Consider the following 22,471-nt stretch of genomic DNA (forward strand, 5'->3'; position numbering starts at 1 on the left):
TTTCTGGCGCCGACGCACCAATTCGGCGGTGGTGGACCCGTCACCTCTTTTTTGGAATTTCGTGACACACACACACACGACAGAATAAGCCCGTTATTATATATCATGATCAAGGAGAAAAAAAAATCCTTCTATGTAATCGAAAGATATGCCATCAGGACCTTCCCTTATTTAAAGTGGATCGTCTTGGTGGAGACGAAACGATCTCATTCGACAAATTCCACACAGATGAGGATTATAAGAAAAAAGGATGACGCAGAAAAAAAAACACCAACACGTATATTTACATACATCCAGGAATTCCACACATTTCGCGCACTATCTGCTCTATATAAACTCGAAGCGCAAAAGTATGCCCTCGTTACGCTGCCTTTCGACGAGTTCAATGTTCAACTTCCAGCCTTATTATCATGCATAACATTCTTTTAACTCCTTTCTACTTTTTTACCTTTCATCGCTTTTATTTCTGTCTATTTTCTGCACAAAATTAATATGACAGGTTGTGTGTATTAGTGATAAACAGAGGTATCTGTTATCTGGCATAACTGTGAGATACGCCTTCAGCTACTACACGTCTGCTAGACATTATTCGGGTCCATTCAGGCGTAGGATGCCAATTTTACTCAGCTAGATATGCAAAATGAGATACCTACAAAGCGAAAAAATGAAAAAATATACTATGATACCGAACAATGGAACATTTTCAAAGCATTTCTTATATTTTCAGAGATAAATCTGCGGTTTCCATCCCACAATTCAGAACAAATAATAACAAATGATAACAAACACTTCGAGTCACAATTTTAATCACCAATTCATTTATATGCCCTTATCAAACAACTCTTCGTAATCTATAGTTTGAAATAAATTTCTCGAAAAGCACTTTCCTTTTTTGTTCGTTCCAAAAAGCGCATCGTAAGAGCTGCAGGCGCAGCGAATTGGAAGGAAAAGAAAGTGTGGGCGTGGCGTCAGTGAGACGTAGTGCAAGAGAATCGTTCAGGCTACTGTAGCGGTTATGACGCTGAGTCGGTGGAATTATCGACGCTAATTAGCCTCCTGGATACGCGGTGGCACATCATACATGTACTTCTTGACCTTTCTCCCTTTGATAGAGAGGGGTTTGTTAAAACGTCATGAAGGATAAAGGATAAAGTTTCTGACGTTTATCAATCCGCTTGGGATGCGCCTCCAAGTTCACTTCAATTCAGAATTGTTTGAGGTTTATGAACGTGTAAGTGGCCTATACAACGACCTGTGGTGCTAGCCGATGTATCAAGTCAGTATTTTCATCCTCCCAAACAAGTCTGGTACCAATTTATCGACCCCAAAGTGATGAAAGGCTTGGTTATCAGTAGAACGGATTCGAACCTCCGATCGATCGTGCAGGAAGCGGAACCTCTAACCACCACACTACACCTGCCCTCGAAACGTCATCACCTTGATCACCTTGACTCCCATTGATCTTCGAACTGGTCGAGCGGGCGCCAGTAATTCTTCCATTTGTCCCGGTCGCGTGCCAAAGTAGCCCAGTGGTTCCTCCTTTCGCGTGGGACACGAAGAGCATCATACTTTTCTTTGAAGGACTTCGTGAAGAAATCTGACCATCGGGTCGGCGATCTTCCTGTAGTGCGCTTTATATAGCGGGGAACCCAGTCGCTCACGGCTCTGGTCCAACGGTTGTCGTTGAAGAGCACCACTTGTCCGGCTCACTTTATTTTACTTTCCTTGGCAAACGCGGCGGCGTCTCTAATCTTCGAACGCTGACGTAGGAGAAAATTTCGAATCCCTCAATTGCGTGAAACGGGATACTCCTAGGATCACTTTCTCAATTGCGCGTTCAATTACGCTCACCGCGTTTTCTTCCTGCTTGCGAAATGCCCAGGTTTCCGAAGCATAAGTCAAAGCAGGAAGTATGGTGGTACCGGAGAGGGAGCCGGGTGTTCCTGGTCTTCTTCACTACATCCTCGATGCTCTTGTATGCTCCCAAAGCCGCTCGTCTCCTCCTGCCCGGCTCGAGGGTCAAGTCGTTCATCATGTTCAATTCCCGACCCAGATAAACGTAGCTGGTGCATTCGGATATGTCCGTTCCGTTGAGCGTGAATGGGGCATCCGAGACACATCCGTTCCGCATGAACATCGTCTTTTGTAGATTCAGCTGAAGACTGATGCATCCACATGTTTTGTCGAATTCGGTCAGCATTCGTTCCGCTTGGCTGATGCTAGTACGATGTCATCAGCGAATCAGCATCAAATGGTGTAGCTGCCGACCGTCGACCTTCACTCCCATGTCGTCCCATTCCAACTTTCGCACTGCGTTCTCGAGGGTGGTTGTGAATATTTTGGGTGAGATTGTGTCACCCTGTCGGACTCCCCTCTTGACGTCAATGATGACATTTTTGTAGAATGGCGAAATTAAGGTCATGAAATTACTGTACAACTCTCGAAGTATCTTTACGTACTCTGTAGGGACGCCTTGGTTGTCCAAGGCTTCCACGACCGCTTCTGTCTCAACTGAGTCGAAGGCCTTCTTTAAGTCGATGAAGGTGAGACAGAGCGGCATCTTGTACTCTCGTGATACCTCGATGAGTTTCGAAACAGTGTGAATGTGGTCAATCGTGCTGAATCCTTTTCGAAACCCTGCTTGCTCGCATGGCTGTCCTTCATTCAAGCAGGGACTTTTTCAATCCTATTAAGGATCACTCTCGTAAAGAGTTTGTAGATGACGGACAGTAAGCAGATTATGCGATAGTTGCCGATGTCAAGTTGATCTCCTTTTTTATACAACAACACGGTCTTGCTGGTCTTCCACTGTTTAGGAACCTTGCATTCCGACAGGTAACGTGTAAAGAGCCTCGCCAAGGTGTTGATGAGTACTGGCGGAAGGTTCTTCAAGTGTTCTGGTCTTATTCTGTCGGGACCGGGTGCCGCACGATTTCTTACCGACATGGTAGCATGTCGTATTTCGGACGGGAGAACCTCTGGAATGACTTGTCCGTCTTCCATCAGATGGTGAGGAGGGCAAGTGGACATGGCTGTCGAAGAGATCGGAGTAGAAGTCGTAGATGATTTTCTCCATCCCCCTTCTCGATGCAATGGTTGTTCCCTTTGGGTTCTGGAGAGCAGTCATCCTCATCTTGCGACTGGCGAAGTCTTGACGTGCATAGCGGGTACTTTTTCCCGCCTCTGCGGCTTCAGCCAGCACTTCTGCTCTTCTCTCTTTAAGGTCTTCCTTTATCGCCTCTCTGCAAAGCCTTGCGAGCTCGAACGTGAGTTCTTGGTTCCCTGCAGCTCGTGCTGCTCCACGTTGGCGTATCAGCTCAAGAGTTTCAAAAGACAGGCGTCTCTTGGTGGTTTTAGAACTCTCAGCCTTCTTCGCAGCAGTCGTGAAGGTGTTCAACGAACCGGTCATATTCGTCGTCGATGTTGTCCATTGCGGAATCTTCCCAAAAGCCGGCTAACGTAGCGAAGAGATCCCAGTTGATGATAGTTCTGGGATTTCTCCCTCCGAACTTGGCGGCTTTCTCTGCTCTCCTTGTGAAAGAAAATCTTCCTCGGAGGAGGCGATGGTCCGATCCCGTATAGAACTTTGGTACAACAGCGACGTCCATCAGGCAGAACCTTTTATTGACGATGATGTGGTCTATTTCATTACGATACCCTCCTCCGGGTGACTCCCACGTCCAGCGTAGAGAGGAGGGCTTCTGGAATTGCGAGTTCCCATGGATGGTCTTAGTCGTCATGATGAACTCGGAGAGCTGGTCATTCCATTGTAGGCCGTGGGTCCCGATGTGAAGTTCCTCTGGCGTTCTTCTTTTGCCAACTTTGGCGTTGAAAACGCCAATTATGACCTTGTTGAAGGCATGATCTTCTCGGTAGAACTTCTCCTGGTCCATATAGAAAGCTTCGACTTCTTCTTCTTCGTAGCATGATGTTGGAGCGTAAGCGACGAAGACAGTCAAAACTGGTGTTGGACCACATCTTCTCATCCGCAGACGTCTGATTCGGGTCGTAAGTTGTTCGAAAGAGTGTTCTTTGCTATAGTCGTGTTGGAGAGGACGCCAACTCCACCAACACCTCTACTGTCGCATGTTCCTAAGAACAGTTCTTCTCCAGTTTCATATACGGCATTGAGAGGGTGACGTCGTCTCGTTTCGATCAGTCTGATGACGTCATACTTGATCTTCTTGCTTGCATCATCAGATCTTCGATGGCCGCTTCCGATTATAAGTACAGATCGTCATCCTAGTCCTTTTCAGTTTCGGTAGCCTATATGACTCCTGCAACCCCGTCCTACCTGGCGCTACCGTACCAGGCTTTCCTCCGGAATCAGGAGACTGTTTTCTATTACTATATTTTGCATAAAATTTAAAACCCATGGGCAGGTTGCAAACCTCTAGTCCCATGAGTTTTTGGGAGAACTTACGTTCTCCCGAAGTGGACATGTGGTGCTTATTAGTTGGAGGCGACTCTAAACCGCCTCTCTTGCACCTCCCAGTCACTTGATGACAAGCTTTTGGCCGGACCGACGTGCGGGATACAAGGATGTCATGAGTCAGTCCTGGCTCAGCAGAAACAGGGAGTCCATCCCCTGAATCCACCTGCGTCTCTGGGTCTCTTTCATAAGGTCGCTTTTGGTCCGCGATTAGCCCCCTATCCGCCACCCGGGGACGCGCCACGTAGCCTCGCGACTAACCGGCTGTGATTCCTCTAGTGAGGGAGATCCGTGGCGAAACGTCATACCAATAATAATTTCTCACCAAAAATTTGTTGGCATAGCGAGAAAACATTTTCCAATGACAAAGTTTCAAGAATAGAGATTTCAAGATTACTTCTTAAGATGTTATTGCGAACAAACACTATGCGCATGCACTTTCGCCTGTGAACTGAACACTTGAGGGGTGCTGAAAAGAAGTTAGGCAAAGCTTGAAAAATGTAATAGGTTATTGGTTCGTTAATAAAATAGAGAACCAACCGTACTCGTCCACGGACACTATCACTTGATCCCAATTATCAGACTGGAATGTATTTTCACGAATGAATTGCAACAGTCGGATTTTTCACCGATAATATTCGGAAACTCGGCTTTACTATGTCCGTTACATCCCTCTACAGCCATATTTCGGAATGGCTATGTTCGTGTCCGCCCATATTGGAAGATGAGTGATTTCACTACCACCGTATAATTATCTGCATATCTTTTCATTTCATGCGAAGTTTATTATTATTACTCACCAGTCTGAACGTCCGGCTAAAGCCTGAATTCAGACTTTCTGTGGTGTTCGTTTCACTCCCCTTCATTGTTTGATGAAAATTAATAGTAGTAGCGCTTTCTGTGAAATTAGATTTCTGTTCTTCTAACAACGCTTTCTTCCTCTTTTTTATTATAAATATAGGCGATAGATTTCATAGTTTTCTTTGTAAACTCTTCACTTTTACATTTGGATAACTTCAGTTCCAAAAACTCCTTCGATACCAATATAATATAGGCACGAATTGGGAGCATCACTCGAAACATGGGTTTTACTTCTGTTCTTCTCCAACAGTCATCAGAAAATGATGTTTTGACATAAAATGACGTGAGCAGCAACATCGTACTGTTAAGGACAACGTTCCACGTCAGATCATGCAAACTGTTGGCTACTATTTCAACAGTCGTTTACATGGGTATTTCCCCCATTTGAAGAAAGCTTGTTACCAAGATGACGCAGACCTGTGAGGAGACAGATATGTTGAGGAGTAATTGAGGCGAAACGCAACACGGGCAGTGGTCCGGTTATGAAACGGTTGTAACACCATCCACCTTCATGCACACGAAGTTATTGCGTACCAATCCGACACCATGAGACCCGCCTTACCCCATTTCATAACTTTGTGGCGTCGGCCCACCAATCCGATGCCGGGCACCCGTCTCACCTCATTTTATAGCTTTGTGAGTGAGAACCGTGTGTAAGTGTCGTCGCTCTTCATCTATATTCAAATACCACTCTGAACGTCCGGCTAAAGCCGAACTTAAGACTTTCTTTGGTTTTCCCTTCGCCATCACTGATCACTGAAAATTAATAGCAGCGACACTTTCCGCTGACTTAGAATTCTTTTCTGACAGCGTTTTTTTAAAACCGCCCCCCCCCCCCCTTCCCCTCCCCGTCTCCAACTTTATAGCATTCTTTTGCCTGCGCACCAACTCGATGCTAGTGGACCCGTAACGTCCACTTTTTGGAATTTCGTGGCTGACACACACGTGACAGAATAAGCGCGACTGAATTATTATATAGCACGCCAATAGTGCCTCTGTGACGGGGAATAGGAAGAGAAGTAGCCTAGCGGAGGTGTGAGATATCTGGCGGAACATGCCCGAGTCGCGATAACCATTCCAGCTAAATAAAATTACTTGCTATATGCTGTATAAGTGGGCGGATTCAGTGTCAACATTTTGAAATTTGTAAACAGAAGTGAATTTGAAATCATTCGAAAGAGCGCCTCTTTGCGAGAAGAACCGGCTATTTCAAGAACGGAAAAAAATTCATAGAGGCTGCAAAAATCTGGTTTATGTGAAAACAGTCGAAAGTCTCCAATTTGGTTAGTTGAAAACGATGAACAGTTCCTATGTAAGCGCCTAAACCACATTTTGTGAAGGAACGAAAGTTATGAGCTAGTACTGAGAGACTTAAGCGTTGATGGCAGGTCGTTGACAGCTGCTCAAAGATTGCAACAAATAATGAAATGAAAAAAGGTTGTAAGGCATTGTAAAAAACGGAACATTCCAAAACTAAAACTTACAATTCCAACTATTGTCCAGAATAAATTGTTCACTTGGAAAATATTCGCGAATAAGGAAAAAAAAGGAATTTGTGCCTTTTTATTCGCCTTCAATGAATCACTTCAGTCAATTTCATTTCAGTCGGAAGCCTAACATTGTCATATTGGCTGTCAATGTTCAGTCACTGCAGTAGGTACAGTGCTATTTGAAACAGAAATACTCTAGGCCAATAAATTTTCGTTCTGTTTTATTCCTCACTGGCAGATGTATTTTTGTGTTTGGAGCAGAGAATCTCTCCTTATCAATCTAATTGCTCCTTAAACCAACTTGTCATTAAATTTCTATTTCTTCAATCCTAATGAATGCCAACCACCACAATCCTACTTAATGCTACTGGTAGATCTTTTTAATGTACGCTTATCATGTCCTCCAGAGTCGCAGACACCAAAGTACTCCATACTGTTATTGCGGCCATGTGCTAAAAGGCGTGCGCATATTGCTTGGTCGACATTCCATCCAGTCTGGGTGAACTCAAGGTTGGTTTCCCAACCTCTCGCGAAGAAGACGTGGAGGAGCCTCTTCGTCGAAGATGAAGTCGTCTCACAACCAACTGCACTGCACCTTATATTCCTTATCACAGACATCTGGCCCAATTCAGCTACAGGATCGAATTTGCATTAAACCTGCCGCTTCCAAACTAGTAGTTAAATAGGCCTACATTGGCATAACCTAACTATTCGTCAATCCTGTTACAACAAAAACAGGATGTCTGTCGAATAATTCGGCGAACTGCATTTCAAAGGGGATGCTTTTCTTTCTCACCTAAACTCTATTCTAGACCTGAGCGCTAACCACGCAATTATCCTAGTGAGACCATTGAGTTAGGGCGATAAGGGAATAACTTTTAAATCTTACACTATGCTTCACATTTAGTGCAATATTATAGGAACTAAGTGAAGGCATCGCACAGTGGGTATACACCAAGAAAACCTACAATGAGTTTTTCAGAAATCTGCATTGAAACTATCCTTAATACATTATTTCCTTGTCAGCCGTGTTAGAATTGTTCGTTTTGAACTGCTTACATTTATTTCTCGTTTCGATTATCGATTTTCTACAAACTGTACCTCCTTTTCATGGATCACTGGGCTAATTCAATTTAATGAAAAGACAAAAGTTAGGTCATTTACTTGGGTCACATGAATTTGTACAACATGCTAGACGATGAAGCAAAATAGACATTTGTTATGACGTATCCAAACTACTTTCCCTTAACAGTTTGCGTCTTCATAAGTTCCTTCAACCAATGGAATGCATTAGACTTACTTCTTTCTTGGAAGAATTCAAATTTCCACTTCACTTGAATTTTTCTCGCCTTGAGTGGTAAATTTTTAATATAATAGAATTTAAATAGAAACTATTCAAAAAATTTCTATTTCTTTTTTCTAATTTAAAAATTCTATTTTAAAACTACTCAAAAAATGTTAGAACCCCCGTTCAGTTCCGTGCACAGAGCCTGTAGCAAACTTTCCGCCATGTTCTACTCCTTATAAACTTCCAAATGATGACGATTCCGTATGTTTATAACTCGTCGTGCACCAGATTGCAAAGATCTTCACTGCTGACTTCGCGTTCAACTAATTTGACTTCTTCGTAGCGTTGAAAGGTAAAATAAAGTATCACCTACACGTAACCAACCGAGTTTATGATTAAACATTTTATCTACCTCATTACGACGAACCCGTTAATGTTTAGGGTCAAGTCCACCTTTCGAGTTCCCTAAGAGAAACAGTTCTAACATAGACCTTGTGCTAGAAGGGTCGATGAAACTACCATCAGCTGACGGATTGTTAATTTCAGACGAAAAACTTTCGAAAAAGTTAAGTATGTAGTTTACGCATGATCAGCAAGCATTCCTCTTTGCGGCTCGTTTCTGAACTTTTGACACAAACACCTCGAGAACATCGCAGGTGGTAACCACGAGTTCATGCGTCCTGTCACCTTCTCAACTTCGAATTCGTCTCCCCTGTAATAGCGCGTCTTATGGTTGCCCAACATCGGGGACATACGTAGTTTCCTTTGAGATCTGGGTGTTCATTGATGCAAACACACAGTTGTCACAGTAGCCTCTGCGATATATTGGGTGCGTGTAAAGAGGGCCCGGCGGATCTTCTGGCATGCCCTAACCATGCCTCGGTACAGCAATTAGCGAGGGTATGTATTCTGAAAAGATTCACTTTCGTTATTGATTAACAATGATTAACTGCCTACCTGTTGCTAATCATACGCTCACCGGCTAAGATATAATCCACGAGCTACTAAATTATCTTGGAGAATCACGCCCATCTACTGGAATCTGGTGATGTGAGGCGATCTCAAATTTATGACCGTACAAGAAGTAAGAGAAATCCTCAACTGGAACATAACGGAAAGATGTTTCTTATAGCTCCAGTTTACGTACTTGGGAACATTCGGTAAACGGGCAACATTCCTGCTTTCAAAACTAACAGGATCATCGTTATCGTGTCAGTCTCAAGCTTTTTTACCTGATGGAAGAAAAAGAGTTCACTTGGTAAAATTTCTAGACTTTTTGAAGGTAATATCTAGAGAAAACTCGTTACCGTTCTTAACACTCTTCCTTGTACATTTATTTATAATTGTGTGATTCTTTGTGTCTCTATGGCCGGAGAGCACCTATGACGGTTGTCTACGTCTTCATGAACGAATGGTCCGTACCTTCGTCGTAGTACGTGACCAGTAATGTCTCGGCGGCATTCGCAGAAAATTTGCCGTTATCCTCTTTACGTCCCCGATATGCTCAAGTTGAAGCTGCTTCAAAAATATCGCAGTTTTCCTATGTTGTGTAGGTCTTTTTATGACAAAAAAGTGAATATGTACAACAAGTTTCCGTACGAAAATGTGCTCAAGAAAACATGTTAGTCAAAAGTTCTCCTCATGCATCCACTCAGATATGCATTCTGACAGTTGATTCAAAAGCTCTGCGAACTTCATTGATTGTACATTCCACTGATCTATCAAAATGACACTTCAATTCTGTTTCGGTCTGGAGAAGCAAGAATCAATAAAATCGGAAGAGCAAAATATCCCTATCTTGTAGAGCGAGGAATTCCATCTCAAGCCATAACTAACAATTTGGAAGTAGTCTTTATTTCTGCATGCATTTTCAGTATTAAGGATACTGCTACGAACATATCCTCAATTCAATAACATACTCTTCGTTGTTGTTTAAAAATTAAAATTCCCATCTCTCAATGAGTTCCTCCGATGTTTTTTTCTTTGTTTTCTTTGTTGCTACCATGCCTCTATCGCTTTAGCGCTTTGGTTGAATTGAAAATTGAAAGTTTTGTTTGAGAGAAAAGTGCTGCAGAAAACTCTTCCTTCAATTCGCTTGTCATCTCATTTTACAAAAAAAAAAAGAGTAAAGAGTTTGGTATTCAACACTTCGCTTTGGGTCCGATGCAGCAGAGAGTTTGTTTTTAGTCCATAACCAATTGAACCAATTTATCGAGGGCTATCACGAATGGAAAACATGGTGGAGTCCGGAGATTTTGAACTATTGATCGTGCTGTTGCAGTTGGACCTCCTATCATTACGCTACGCTCTCTCCGATTGATAAAATAAACAGAAAAATAAAATTTTAAGAAATCCATGGAATTATTTCGGGCGACACAAACGACCTTGTCGAATCGTTTCATTTCTATAGCATTCAAAAAGTAAGTCCGTTAATTCTTCGTCAGCCTGGATAATATGGTGGTCGTCGTGGTGGTACGACAACCACCGTTGGTCTTCGTGGTGGTGCGACAACCACTGTTGGTGGCCGTGGTGGTGCGACGACGACCGACGGTCGCGGTGGTACGACGACAACCGGCGGCCGTGGTGGTGCGACGACAACCGCTCGTTTCAGACGAACTCTGAACGCGACATAGAATGTGTAAGAGAGAAGAATCAAATTAACTTTTCTTGTGCTTACATATTGTCGACGTCGTTAACTTCCTTTACAACAGCGCACTGCATCCCCAGTAACAGTGCATACAAAAGAACAACAAGAATCGTCCTCATCTTTAGCCACAAGCGCTAAATTATGTCTTTTATTGAAGGCTACACTTTAAAGACCGGATTGGTTAATGACACCAAGATAATGAATGACTACTAGTGTAGTGTAGTAGACTTAAGAAAATAGCATTGTGATGACCGAGAGCCGTTATAGCAACTACTAATTTGGAGTGAAGAAGGGACTTCAAATTTTAGGGCACAGTTACAGTTACACGTGGGAGAAAAATCTGAAAAGAGGAGAATTAGACAAGTATTGCCAGAAAAGAGCAATGTGAGTCGAAATCACTCGTCAGCATCAGATCTTTTAAAGGAACCGAGACAGTTAAAAAAACAGCAAAATTGACGAATTCGGAAGAGAAACGAACAGATTTTGATAGCGAGACTGGTTCCAGGCAGAGAAATTAAGATTGTACATGTACATTATCTTCCATATAGGTTTGGCCATTGTTTCGACTTCGAATTTGCAAATATTCGTCAAATTTCGTTCGGTAATGACAGTGTTTTTTTCTCCTGTGCGAATCATCCTACGAGAACTGGAAACGGTCAGGATTTTTTTTTTCGTGAAGGAGTTGAACATTGGAAGAAGGCCGTGACATCGCAAATTTAAAAAACAAATTTTGAGTGCATGATTTGAAAACGTGCGAAAGCTCGACTTCCCTTGAATCTTGGCATAGAGATTGCAACTTGTTGATAGTCGAATTTAAGCAACAGCCAAGATTGTTAACAAAATTTAGTACGGCTAACGTTTCGGCGTTGTCGCCTTCGTCAGAGCCTAGAAAGTAAGAACATTTGCAATATATCCTCTCAAATGCCTCATCCAGAACAAGTCATCATCCACTAGGATATTACACCCGGAAACAAAAACCAAAAAAGCCAAATTGTGCCTACTTCAGTAGCCGCGTTGCCGTGATGTTAGCGGATATCCGCGTGGCGCAATCGCTTCGCTGATACTAATTAAGATGCGGCCCGCATATGACCCCGTAGATCAAACCCGCAAAGGTCTTGATACAGAGCCAGCTCGTTGGTCACGGCTAAGCACTCTTCCCTTCTATTCATTTTTGGACCTTTTGCATTTATCCAAAACGCTTCTAAAGTTCTGCGAGCTATAATTTCGGGTTCGTACGATAGAATTGTGACAGCTATGCAGAAAGGAACGTTTCCATGACATTGTCTGCGGTGAACCCCGAGGGGAGTTGCTGCATTCGATTGTTTCATCCCCCTTAGATGTTCTTTAATGCGAATACAAAGGGGGCGCCCTGTTTCGCCAATGTATTGGTCCCCACATGTTTTGCACGAAATTAGATAGACTACACCAGAGACCATGCAGTCCCCTTCCTTCCCGAATGGGCATATTACACAGTCTGGAGTGAGACAGAAGCGGTCGTACATTCTGTTTCGAACTAGTTGTTTTTTGAGATTTGTTGGAGGTATTTCCACAACTCTCACTTGGTCCTCGAGACCGCATTTCACCAGACTAGCCCGTATAGCTTTACTCAGGTTGTCGGTTATGAAGGGCAGGTAGAAATTGATCTTATTCGACTCAACCAGTGTGGCATATTGCGCTGCGCACCAAGATCTGGCCTACGTGCCACATTACCAATGTAACCGTTAGAATTCAGGATGCGTTGCGCTAGGTTGATCGCATCGATCCGCTCCTGGACATCTGATGTCACCCTTACGGCTGTCCTAAACACGTTTTTAACCACAAATTTCTTAGTTTTCCAAGGGTGAGCGGAAAGACAATAAACTAAAATGTTTTTGTTGCTATGTTTTCGGAACCATCGTGTCTTCCATTCACCATTGGACCACTGTATTTCTACATTGAGGAAGGACAGCCAATTTTCTTTGGGTTTCTCCCTTGTGAACCGTATGTAAGGGGACTGTTAGATTAGAAGCTCAAAACAAGTATCTATCTCGTCTTGAGTGGGGCATATAATGCAACAGTCACCAATATAACGGCAATACAAGAAAGGTTTCCGTTCCAGAATGGGTTGTTCTATTTTGGACATGAATGCAATGGCTAATGTGGGAGCAAGTCTTTGTCCCATGGCCAATCCCCTGACCTGTCTATAGTAGTTGCCGGCCCAACGAAAAATGGAGCACCTTAAGCATTCATCCAGGAGCGTCATAATTTGCCTTATAGAAAATCCGTGCAAGTCTAAGGTGTCCCGATGTTCTGCGAGTAGCTCGAACACAGCTTGCATTGCAGCGCCGTTGGAAACATTTGTATAACGCGATGTGACATCGAGAGATTCGATGACACATTCTTTTCCTGAACGCGCTCTTTTAAGCTGCTCAAGGAAAATGTTGGTATTGGATAGATGCGCGGGAACATACTTGAGCAATGGTGCAAGTATAGCATTCAAAAGCCGAGATATTCTATCCGTGGGGCCACCTACTTTGCTTATGATAGGACATACTTTGAATACATCCGGGTCTTCTGAAAGGAAAGCAAAGGAAGAGAGTTTGGGTGTTTTTATTAGCAGGTATAGAACTGGGCAAGTAGGAGGTTTGTATTTCAGCTTTGTGATCATTGTTTTATGTAACCCCGCAGCCTTTTCAATCTCTACCCAAACTCTACTGAGGTGGCGACTCTGTTTTATGAACTCTTTATGTGACGAAGAGTGGTAGAGCGTAGCGTCATCCAGATGGTTTCGAGTGATGGCCATGTCTAGTTCACGTGATATGACCACAAACTCTCCTCCCTTATCCCTGATTGTGACCTTTATCTCACCACGTGTTGAGAGTTCGCGTATCTCACGTAGGCCAGAGCGTTGCATTTACGTGAGATTAGAAATAGGATGTTTTCTCGTTCGAGAATCGAGAAAACTGATGTGGTGAACAAACGAAACTTGAGGATGGGGATCCTGTGGTTTGAATATCATTGCGGGGAACGGTACCACAGGAAAACTCGCATTAATATTACTTCCTCTGCTCGTTTCCTCCTCTCCGATCTTTGCTCTATATCGCAGACGGTCATGTACGTACTTTAGGCTGTCCACTATCTTTCGTACTACCCTGGGCCCTATCGATTGAACAGGTGAGAAACTTGGGCCCATATCCAGAACTGAGAGCGCATTATTAGAAAGAGATACACTGCCTATGACCGAAACACGAGGCGGTAATTTTGCATTTTCGGTAATATCACTACGGCTGGCACTACCAGGGTCTGCTACTACTCTTATACGCTGTTTTTGATTCAGTTCCCGATGCAATAACTTACTGAACTTCCTTTGTAGCCTAGACTTGGCATTAGAGCGAACATTATCACAAATGACTCTTGACTCACCCTCGATTCTCCTCCAAAGGTTACCAGGCACGAATCGTTTACAACACTCTTCTTTACAAGCACATTTTAATAGCATAGAATACAATCGGTCTTGTTTTGTCTTCAGCGCAGTTCGGAGTAGTAGTTGCTGACACGATGGTTTCCAAAACATAGCAACAAAAACATTTTAGTTCATTGTCTTTCCGCTCACCCATGGAAAACTAAGAAATTTGTGGTTAAAAACGTGTTTAGGACAGCCGTAAGGGTGACATCAGATGTCCAGGAGCGGATCGATGCGATCAACCTAGCGCAACGCATCCTGAATTCTAACGGTTACATTGGTAATGTAGCACGTAGGCCAGATCTTGGTGCGCAGCGCAATATGCCACACTGGTTGAGTCGAATAAGATCAATTTCTACCTGTCCTTCATAACCGACAACCTGAGTAAAGTTATACGGGCTAATCTGGTGAAATGCGGTCTCGAGGACCAAGTGAGAGTTGTGGGAATACCTCCAACAAATCTCAAAAAACAACTAGTTCGAAACAGAATGTACGACCGCTTCTATCTCACTCCAGACTGTGTAATATGCCCATTCGGGAAGGAAGGGGACTGCATGGTCTCTGGTGTAGTCTATCTAATTTCGTGCAAAATATGTGGACACCTATACTTTAGCGAAACAGGGCGCCCCCTTTGTGTTCGCATTAAAGAACATCTAAGGGGGATGAAACAATCGAATGCAGCAACTGCCCTCGGGGTTCACCGCAGACAATGTCATGGAAACGTTCCTTTCTGCATAGCTGTCACAATTCTATCGTACGAACCCGAAATTATAGCTCGCAGAACTTTAGAAGCGTTTTGGATAAATGCAAAAGGTCCAAAAATGAATAGAAAGGAAGAGTGTTTAGCCGTGACCAACGAGCTGGCTCTGTATCAAAACCTTTGCGGGTTTGATCTACGGGATCATATGCGGGTCGCATCTTAATTAGTATCAGCGGAGCGATTGCGCCACGCGGATATCCGCTAACATCGCGGCAACGTGGCTACTGAAGTAGGCACAATTTGGCTTTTTTGGTTTTTGTTTCCGGGTGTAATATCCTAGTGGATGATGACTTGTTCTGGATGAGGCATTTGAGAGGATATATTGCAAATGTTCTTACTTTCTAGGCTCTGACGAAGGCGACAACGCCGAAACGTTAGCCGTAATAAATTTTGTTAACAATCTTGGCTGTTGCTTAAATTCGACTATCAACAAGTTGCAATCTCTATGCCAAGATTCAAGGGAAGTTGAACTTTCGCACGTTTTCAAATCATGCACTCAAAATTTGTTTTTTAAATTTGCGATGTCACGGCCTTCTTCCAATGTTCAACTCCTTCACGAAAAAAAAAATCCTGACCGTTTCCAGTTCTCGTAGGATGATTCGCACAGGAGAAAAAAACACTGTCATCACCGAACGAAATTTGACGAATGTTTGCAAATTCGAAGTCGAAACAATGGCCAAACCTATATGGAAGATAATGTACATGTACAATCTTAATTTCTCTGCCTGGAACCAGTCTCGCTATCAAAATCTGTTCGTTTCTCTTCCGAATTCGTCAATTTTGCTGTTTTTTTAACTGTCTCGGTTCCTTTAAAAGATCTGATGCTGACGAGTGATTTCGACTCACATTGCTCTTTTCTGGCAATATTTGTCTAATTCTCCTCTTTTCAGATTTTTCTCCCACGTGTAACTGTAACTGTGCCCTAAAATTTGAAGGCCCTTCTTCACTCCAAATTAGTAGTTGCTATAGCGGCTCTCGGTCATCACAATGCTATTTTCTTAAGTCTACTACACTACACTAGTAGTCATTCATTATCTTGGTGTCATTAACCAATCCGGTCTTTAAAGTGTAGCCTTCGATAAAAGACATAATTTAGCGCTTGTGGCTAAAGATGAGGACGATTCTTGTTGTTCTTTTGTATGCACTGTTTCTGGGGATGCAGTGCGCTGTTGTAAAGGAAGTTAACGACGTCGACAATATGTAAGCACAAGAAAAGTTAATTTGATTCTTCTCTCTTACACATTCTATGTCGCGTTCAGAGTTCGTCTGAAACGAGCGGTTGTCGTCGCACCAGCACGGCCGCCGGTTGTCGTCGTACCACCGCGACCGTCGGTCGTCGTCGCACCACCACGGCCACCAACAGTGGTTGTCGCACCACCACGAAGACCAACGGTGGTTGTCGTACCACCACGACGACCACCATATTATCCAGGCTGACGAAAAATTAACGAACTTACTTTTTGAATGCTATAGAAATGAAACGATTCGACAAGGTCGTTTGTGTCGCCCGAAATAATTCCATGGATTTCTTAAAATTTTATTTTTGTGCTTATTTTATCAATCGGAGAGAGCGTAACGTAATGATAAGAGGTCCAACTGCAACAGCACGATCAACAGTTCAAAATCTCCCGACTCCACCATGTTTTCCATTCCACCATGATAGCCCTCGATAAATTGGTTCAATTGATTATGGACTAAAAACAAACTCTCTGCTGCATCGGACCCAAAGCGAAGTGTTGAATACCAAACTCTTTACTCTTTTTTTTTTGTAAAATGAGATGACAAGCGAATTGAAGGAAGAGTTTTCTGCAGCACTTTTTTCTCAAACAAAACTTTCAATTTTCAATTCAACCAAAGCGCTAAAGCGATAGAGGCATGGTAGCAACAAAGAAAACAAAGAAAAAAACATCGGAGGAACTCACTGAGAGATGGGAATTCTAATTTTTAAACAACAACGAAGAGTATGTTATTGAATTGAGGATATGTTCGTAGCAGTATCCTTAATACTGAAAATGCATGAAGAAATAAAGACTACTTCCAAATTGTTAGTTATGGCTTGAGAAGGAATTCCTCGCTCTACAAGATAGGGATATTTTGGTCTTCCGATTTTATTGATTCTTGCTTCTCCAGACCGAAACAGAATTGAAGTGTCATTTTGATAGATCAGTGGAATGTACAATCAATGAAGTTCGCAGAGCTTTTGAATCAACTGTCAGAATGCATATCTGAGTGGATGAATGAGGAGAACTTTTGACTGACATGTTTTCTTGAGCACATTTTCGTACGGAAACTTGTTGTACTTATTCACTTTTTTGTCATAAAAAGACCTACACAAGATAGGAAAACTGCGATATTTTTGAAGCAGTTCCAACTTGAGCACATCGGGGACGTAAAGAGGATAACGGCAAATTTTCTGCGAATGCCGCCGAGACATTACTGGTCACGTACTACGACGAAGCTACGGACCATTCGTTCATGAAGTAGACAACCGTCATAGGTGCTCTCCGGCCATAGAGACACAAAGAATCACACAATTATAAATAAATGTACAAGGAAGAGTGTTAAGAACGGTAACGAGTTTTCTCTAGATATTACCTTCAAGAAGTCTAGAAATTTTATCAAGTGAACTCTTTTTCTTCCGTCAGGTAAAAAAGCTTGAGACTGACACGATAACGATGATCCTGTTAGTTTTGAAAGCAGGAATGTTGCCCGTTTACCGAATGTTCCCAAGTACGTAAACTGGAGCTATAAGAGACATCTTTCCGTTATGTTCCAGTTGAGGATTTCTCTTACTTCTTGTACGGCCATAAATTTGAGATCGCCTCACATCACCAGATTCCAGTAGATGGGCGTGATTCTCAAAGATAATTTAGTAGCTCGTGGATTATATCTTAGCCGGTGAGCGTATGATTAGCAACAAGTAAGCAGTTAATCATTGTTAATCAACAACGAAAGTGAATCTTTTTAGAATACACACCCTCGCTAATTGCTGTACCGAGGCATGGTTAGGGCATGCCAGAAGATCCGCCGGGGCCCTCTTTACACGCACCCAATATATCGCAGAGGCTACTATGACAAGTATGTGTTTGCATCAATGAACACCCAGATCTCAAAGGAAACTACGTACGTCCCCGATGTTGGGCAACCATAAGCCGCGCTATTACAGGGGAGACGAATTCGAAGTTGAGAAGGTGACAGGACGCATGAACTCGTGGTTACCACCTGCGATGTTCTCGAGGTGTTTGTGTCAAAAGTTCAGAAACGAGCCGCAAAGAGGAATGCTTGCTGGTCATGCGTAAACTACATATTTAACTTTTTTCGAAAGTTTTTCGTCTGAAATTAACAATCCGTCAGCTGATGGTAATTTCATCGACCCTTCTAGCACAAGGTCTATGTTAGAACTGTTTCTCTTAGGGAACTCGAAAGGTGGACTTGACCCTAAACATTAACGGGTTCGTCGTAATGAGGTAGATAAAATGTTTAATCATAAACTCGGTTGGTTACGTGTAGGTGAAACTTTATTTTACCTTTCAACGCTACGAAGAAGTCAAATTAGTTGAACGCGAAGTCAGCAGTGAAGATCTTTGCAATCTGGTGCACGACGAGTTATAAACACACGGAATCGTCATCATTTGGAAGTTTATAAGAAGTAGAACATGGCGGAAAGTTTGCTACAGGCTCTGTGCACGGAACTGAACGGGGGTTCTAACATTTTTTGAGTAGTTTTAAAATAGGATTTTTAAATTAGAAAAAAGAAATAGAAATCTTTTGAATAGTTTCTATTTAAATTCTATTATATTAAAAATTTACCACTCAAGGCGAGAAAAATTCAAGTGAAGTGGAAATTTGAATTCTTCCAAGAAAGAAGTAAGTCTAATGCATTCCATTGGTTGAAGGAACCTATGAAGACGCAAATTGTTAAGGGAAAGTAGTTTGGATACGTCATAACAAATGCCTATTTTGCTTCATCGTCTAGCATGTTGTACAAATTCATGTGACCCAATTAAATGACCTGACTTTTGTCTCTTCATTAAATTGAATTAGCCCAGTGATCCATGAAAAGGAGGTACAGTTTGTAGAAAATCGATAATCGAAACGAGAAATAAATGTAAGCAGTTCAAAACGAACAATTCTAACACGGCTGACAAGGAAATAATGTATTAAGGATAGTTTCAATGCAGATTTCTGAAAAACTCATTGTAGGTTTTCTTGGTGTATACCCACTGTGCGACGCCTTCACTTAGTTCCTATAATATTGCACTAAATGTGAAGCATAGTGTAAGATTTAAAAGTTATTCCCTTATCGCCCTAACTCAATGGTCTCACTAGGATAATTGCGTGGTTAGCGCTCAGGTCTAGAATAGAGTTTAGGTGAGAAAGAAAAGCATCCCCCTTGAAATGCAGTTCGCCGAATTATTCGACAGACATCCTGTTTTTGTTGTAACAGGATTGACGAATAGTTAGGTTATGCCAATGTAGGCCTATTTAACTACTAGTTTGGAAGCATTTGCATGCGCACAGGTTTAATGCAAATTCGATCCTGTAGCTGAATTGGGCCAGATGTCTGTGATAAGGAATATAAGGTGCAGTGCAGTTGGTTGTGAGACGACTTCATCTTCGACGAAGAGGGTCCTCCACGTCTTCTTCGCGAGAGGTTGGGAAACCAACCTTGAGTTCACCCAGACTGGATGGAATGTCGACCAAACAATATGCGCACGCTTTTTAGCACATGGCCGCAATAACAGTATGGAGTACTTTGGTGTCTGCGACTCTGGAGGACATGATAAGCGTACATTAAAAAGATCTACCAGTAGCGTTAAGTAGGATTGTGGTGGTTGGCATTCATTATTATTGAAGAAATAGAAATTTAATGACAAGTTGGTTTAAGGAGCAATTAGATTGATAAGGAGAAACTCTCTGCTCTAAACACAAAAATACGTCTGCCAGTGAGGAATAAAACAGAACGAAAATTTATTGGCCTAGAGTATTTCTGTTTCAAATAGCACTGTACCTACTGCAGCGACTGGACATTGACAGCCAATATGACAATGTTAGGCTTCCGACTGAAATGAAATTGACTGAAATGATTCATTGAAGGCGAATAAAAAGGCAGAAATTCCTTTTTTTTTCCTTATTCGCGAATATTTCCAAGTGAACAATTTATTCTAGACAATAGTTGGAATTATAAGTTTTAGTTTTGAAATGTTCCGTTTTTTCAATGCCTTACAACCTTTTTTCATTTCATTATTTGTTGCAATCTTTGAGCAGCTGTCAACGACCTGCCATCAACGCTTAAGTCTCGCGATTCAGTACTAGCTCATAACTTTCGTTCCTTCACAAAATGTGGTTTAGGCGCTTACATAGGAACTGTTCATCGTTTTCAACTAACCAAATTGGAGACTTTCGACTATTATCATGCTATATGACGGCACTATTATCATGCTATACGATGATTCAGTTATTAAATTTTTAATTTATTCTGTCACGTCATTCATTTATTGTCTTTCTATTATTATTAATTTCTCACCAAGACTTTCATCCCTCTGGTGTCGATAAATTGGTACCAGACTTGTTTAGGAGGATGAAAACACTGACTTGATACATCGGCTAGCACCACAGGTCGTTGTATAGGCCACTTACACGTTCATAAACCTCAAACAATTCTGAATTGAAGTGAACTTGGAGGCGCATCCCAAGCGGATTGATAAACGCCAGAAACTTTATCCTTTATCCTTCATGACGTTTTAACAAACTCCTCTCTATCAAAGAGAGAAGGGTCAAGAGGTACATGTATGATGTGCCACCGCGTATCCAGGAGGCTAATTAGCGTCGATAATTCCACCGACTCAGCGTCATAACCGCTACAGTAGCCTGAACGATTCTCTTGCACTACGTCTCACTGACGCCACGCCCACACTTTCTTTTCCTTCCAATTCGCCGCGCCTGCAGCTCTTACGATGCGCTTTTTGGAACGAACAAAAAAGGAAAGTGCTTGGCGAGAAATTTATTTCAAACTATAGATTACGAAGAGTTGTTTGATATGGGCATATAAATGAATTGGTGTTTAGAATTGTGACTCGAAGTGTTTGTTATCATTTGTTATTATTTGTTCTGAATTGTGGGATGGAAACCGCAGATTTATCTCTGAAAATACAAGAAATGCTTTGAAAATGTCCCATTGTTCGGTATCATAGTATATTTCTTTATTTTTTCGCTTTGTAGGTATCTCATTTTGCATATCTAGCTGAGTAAAATTGGCATCCTACGCCTGAATGGGCCCGACTAATGTCTAGCAGACGTGTAGTAGCTGAAGGCGTATCTCACAGTTATGCCAGATAACAGATACCTCTGTTTATCACTAATACACCCAACCTGTCATATTAATTTTGTGCAGAAAATAGACAGAAATAAAGCGATGAAAAGTAAAAAAGTAGAAAGGAGTTAAAAGAATGTTATGCATGATAATAAGGCTGGAAGTTGAACATTGAACTCGTCGGAAGACAGCGTGGCGAGAGCATACCTTTGCGCTACGAGTTTATATAGAACAGATAGTGCGCGAAATGTGTGGAATTATTGGATGTATGTAAATATACGTGTTGGTGTTTTTGTTTCTGCGGCATGCTTTTTTCTTATAGTCCTTATCTGTGTGGAATTTGTCGAATTAGGTCCTTTCATCTCCACCAAGACGATCCACATTATATAAGGTAAGGTTCCGATGGAAAATCTTTCGATTAGATAGAAGGATTTACTTTCGTGTGCGTCATTCACGAAATTCGAAAAAGGGGGATGACGGGTCCACCAGCGTCGGATCGGTACGCAATAACTTCGTGTGCAATTCGGTAAAGGTAGACGGGACGTTGCAGCCGTTTCATAGCCTTGGCCACTGTGCGTGTTGCTTTTCACCTTTATGACTCCTCCATGTGTCTATTTCCCTCTTCGTTCCCCTCAAGTTGGTAGCATGCTTCCTCTGAAAGGAAACATGCATGCAAACGGCTGCTTTAATAATAGCAAGATGTTTATGTGATCTGATGTGGAACGTTATCTTTATCAGTAGGATGATGTCTTTCACGTCATTTTATGCCAAAACATCATTTTTTGATAACTGTTTGAGGGAAACAAGAGGAAAACTCATATTTCGAGTAATGCCTCTCTCTTTATAATAGATTGGTAAAGAGTGTTTGAAGCGGATGTTTGAATGTTCTCCAAATGCAGATCTGACGCTGATCGTCCTTTAAAAAGAAGACTATGAAATATTTCGCCTTTACTTATAATGAAAAAAGATGAAGAAAGATAGTTAGAGACACACAAGTCTAATTTCACAGAAAATGACGATCAGCGAAGGGGAGCGAAGCGAACTCCAGAGAAAGTCTGAAGTCCGGCTTTAGCCGGACATTTAGACTGGTATATATATATATATATATATATATATATATATATTAGATCACAGTATGTAGATTGCTTGTTGGAATGAATTTCTTTTTATACGAAGATGCTTTATTCTATATGGGAGAACACCGCCGAATCTATGATTACTATCGAATTTCCAATTTT

At 42.1% G+C, this 22,471-nt stretch overlaps 7 protein-coding genes across 10 annotated transcripts; 1 reads left to right on the forward strand and 6 right to left on the reverse strand.

Moving 5' to 3' along the window:
• Positions 1-1,837: 1,837 nt before the first annotated feature.
• Positions 1,838-2,200, reverse strand: RB195_005301 (uncharacterized protein; the record flags this gene model as incomplete). Its single annotated transcript, XM_064177715.1, has 1 exon — positions 1,838-2,200. The coding sequence occupies one exon, from the start codon at positions 2,198-2,200 to the stop codon at positions 1,838-1,840; it is 363 nt and encodes a 120-aa protein (XP_064034831.1).
• On the reverse strand, positions 1,899-2,177 carry RB195_005302 (uncharacterized protein; the record flags this gene model as incomplete). Its single annotated transcript, XM_064177716.1, has 1 exon — positions 1,899-2,177. One exon carries the CDS (start codon positions 2,175-2,177, stop codon positions 1,899-1,901), a length of 279 nt encoding a protein of 92 aa, XP_064034832.1.
• Positions 2,201-2,233: 33 nt separating the features above from the next.
• RB195_005303 (uncharacterized protein) lies at positions 2,234-2,560 on the reverse strand (the record flags this gene model as incomplete). Its single annotated transcript, XM_064177717.1, has 1 exon — positions 2,234-2,560. The coding sequence occupies one exon, from the start codon at positions 2,558-2,560 to the stop codon at positions 2,234-2,236; it is 327 nt and encodes a 108-aa protein (XP_064034834.1).
• On the reverse strand, positions 2,234-3,986 carry RB195_005304 (uncharacterized protein; the record flags this gene model as incomplete). 3 transcript variants are annotated; one of them, XM_064177721.1, is made up of 3 exons in its annotated part: positions 2,234-2,658; positions 2,821-3,242; positions 3,403-3,986. In XM_064177721.1, the coding sequence occupies 3 exons, from the start codon at positions 3,984-3,986 to the stop codon at positions 2,234-2,236; spliced, it is 1,431 nt and encodes a 476-aa protein (XP_064034833.1). The 3 variants fall into 3 exon arrangements, with proteins under 3 accessions (XP_064034833.1, XP_064034835.1, XP_064034836.1); XM_064177719.1 differs by lacking the exons at positions 2,234-2,658; positions 3,403-3,986 and having other exon boundaries at positions 2,665-3,030; XM_064177720.1 differs by lacking the exons at positions 2,234-2,658; positions 2,821-3,242 and having other exon boundaries at positions 3,363-3,986.
• A 6,525-nt stretch (positions 3,987-10,511) lies between these two features.
• Positions 10,512-10,837, reverse strand: RB195_005305 (uncharacterized protein; the record flags this gene model as incomplete). 2 transcript variants are annotated; one of them, XM_064177722.1, is made up of 2 exons in its annotated part: positions 10,512-10,689; positions 10,749-10,837. In XM_064177722.1, the coding sequence occupies 2 exons, from the start codon at positions 10,835-10,837 to the stop codon at positions 10,512-10,514; spliced, it is 267 nt and encodes an 88-aa protein (XP_064034837.1). The 2 variants fall into 2 exon arrangements, with proteins under 2 accessions (XP_064034837.1, XP_064034838.1); XM_064177723.1 differs by having other exon boundaries at positions 10,749-10,792.
• Positions 10,838-12,714: 1,877 nt separating this feature from the next.
• RB195_005306 (uncharacterized protein) lies at positions 12,715-13,611 on the reverse strand (the record flags this gene model as incomplete). Its single annotated transcript, XM_064177724.1, has 1 exon — positions 12,715-13,611. One exon carries the CDS (start codon positions 13,609-13,611, stop codon positions 12,715-12,717), a length of 897 nt encoding a protein of 298 aa, XP_064034839.1.
• Positions 13,612-16,076: 2,465 nt separating this feature from the next.
• Positions 16,077-16,357, forward strand: RB195_005307 (uncharacterized protein; the record flags this gene model as incomplete). The annotated part of the gene is made up of 2 exons (XM_064177725.1): positions 16,077-16,120; positions 16,180-16,357. 2 exons carry the CDS (start codon positions 16,077-16,079, stop codon positions 16,355-16,357), a joined length of 222 nt encoding a protein of 73 aa, XP_064034840.1.
• Between the last annotated feature and the right edge of the window lie 6,114 nt (positions 16,358-22,471).

This window comes from Necator americanus, chromosome I (assembly GCF_031761385.1).
Source record: "Necator americanus strain Aroian chromosome I, whole genome shotgun sequence".
NCBI lineage: Eukaryota > Metazoa > Nematoda > Chromadorea > Rhabditida > Ancylostomatidae > Necator > Necator americanus.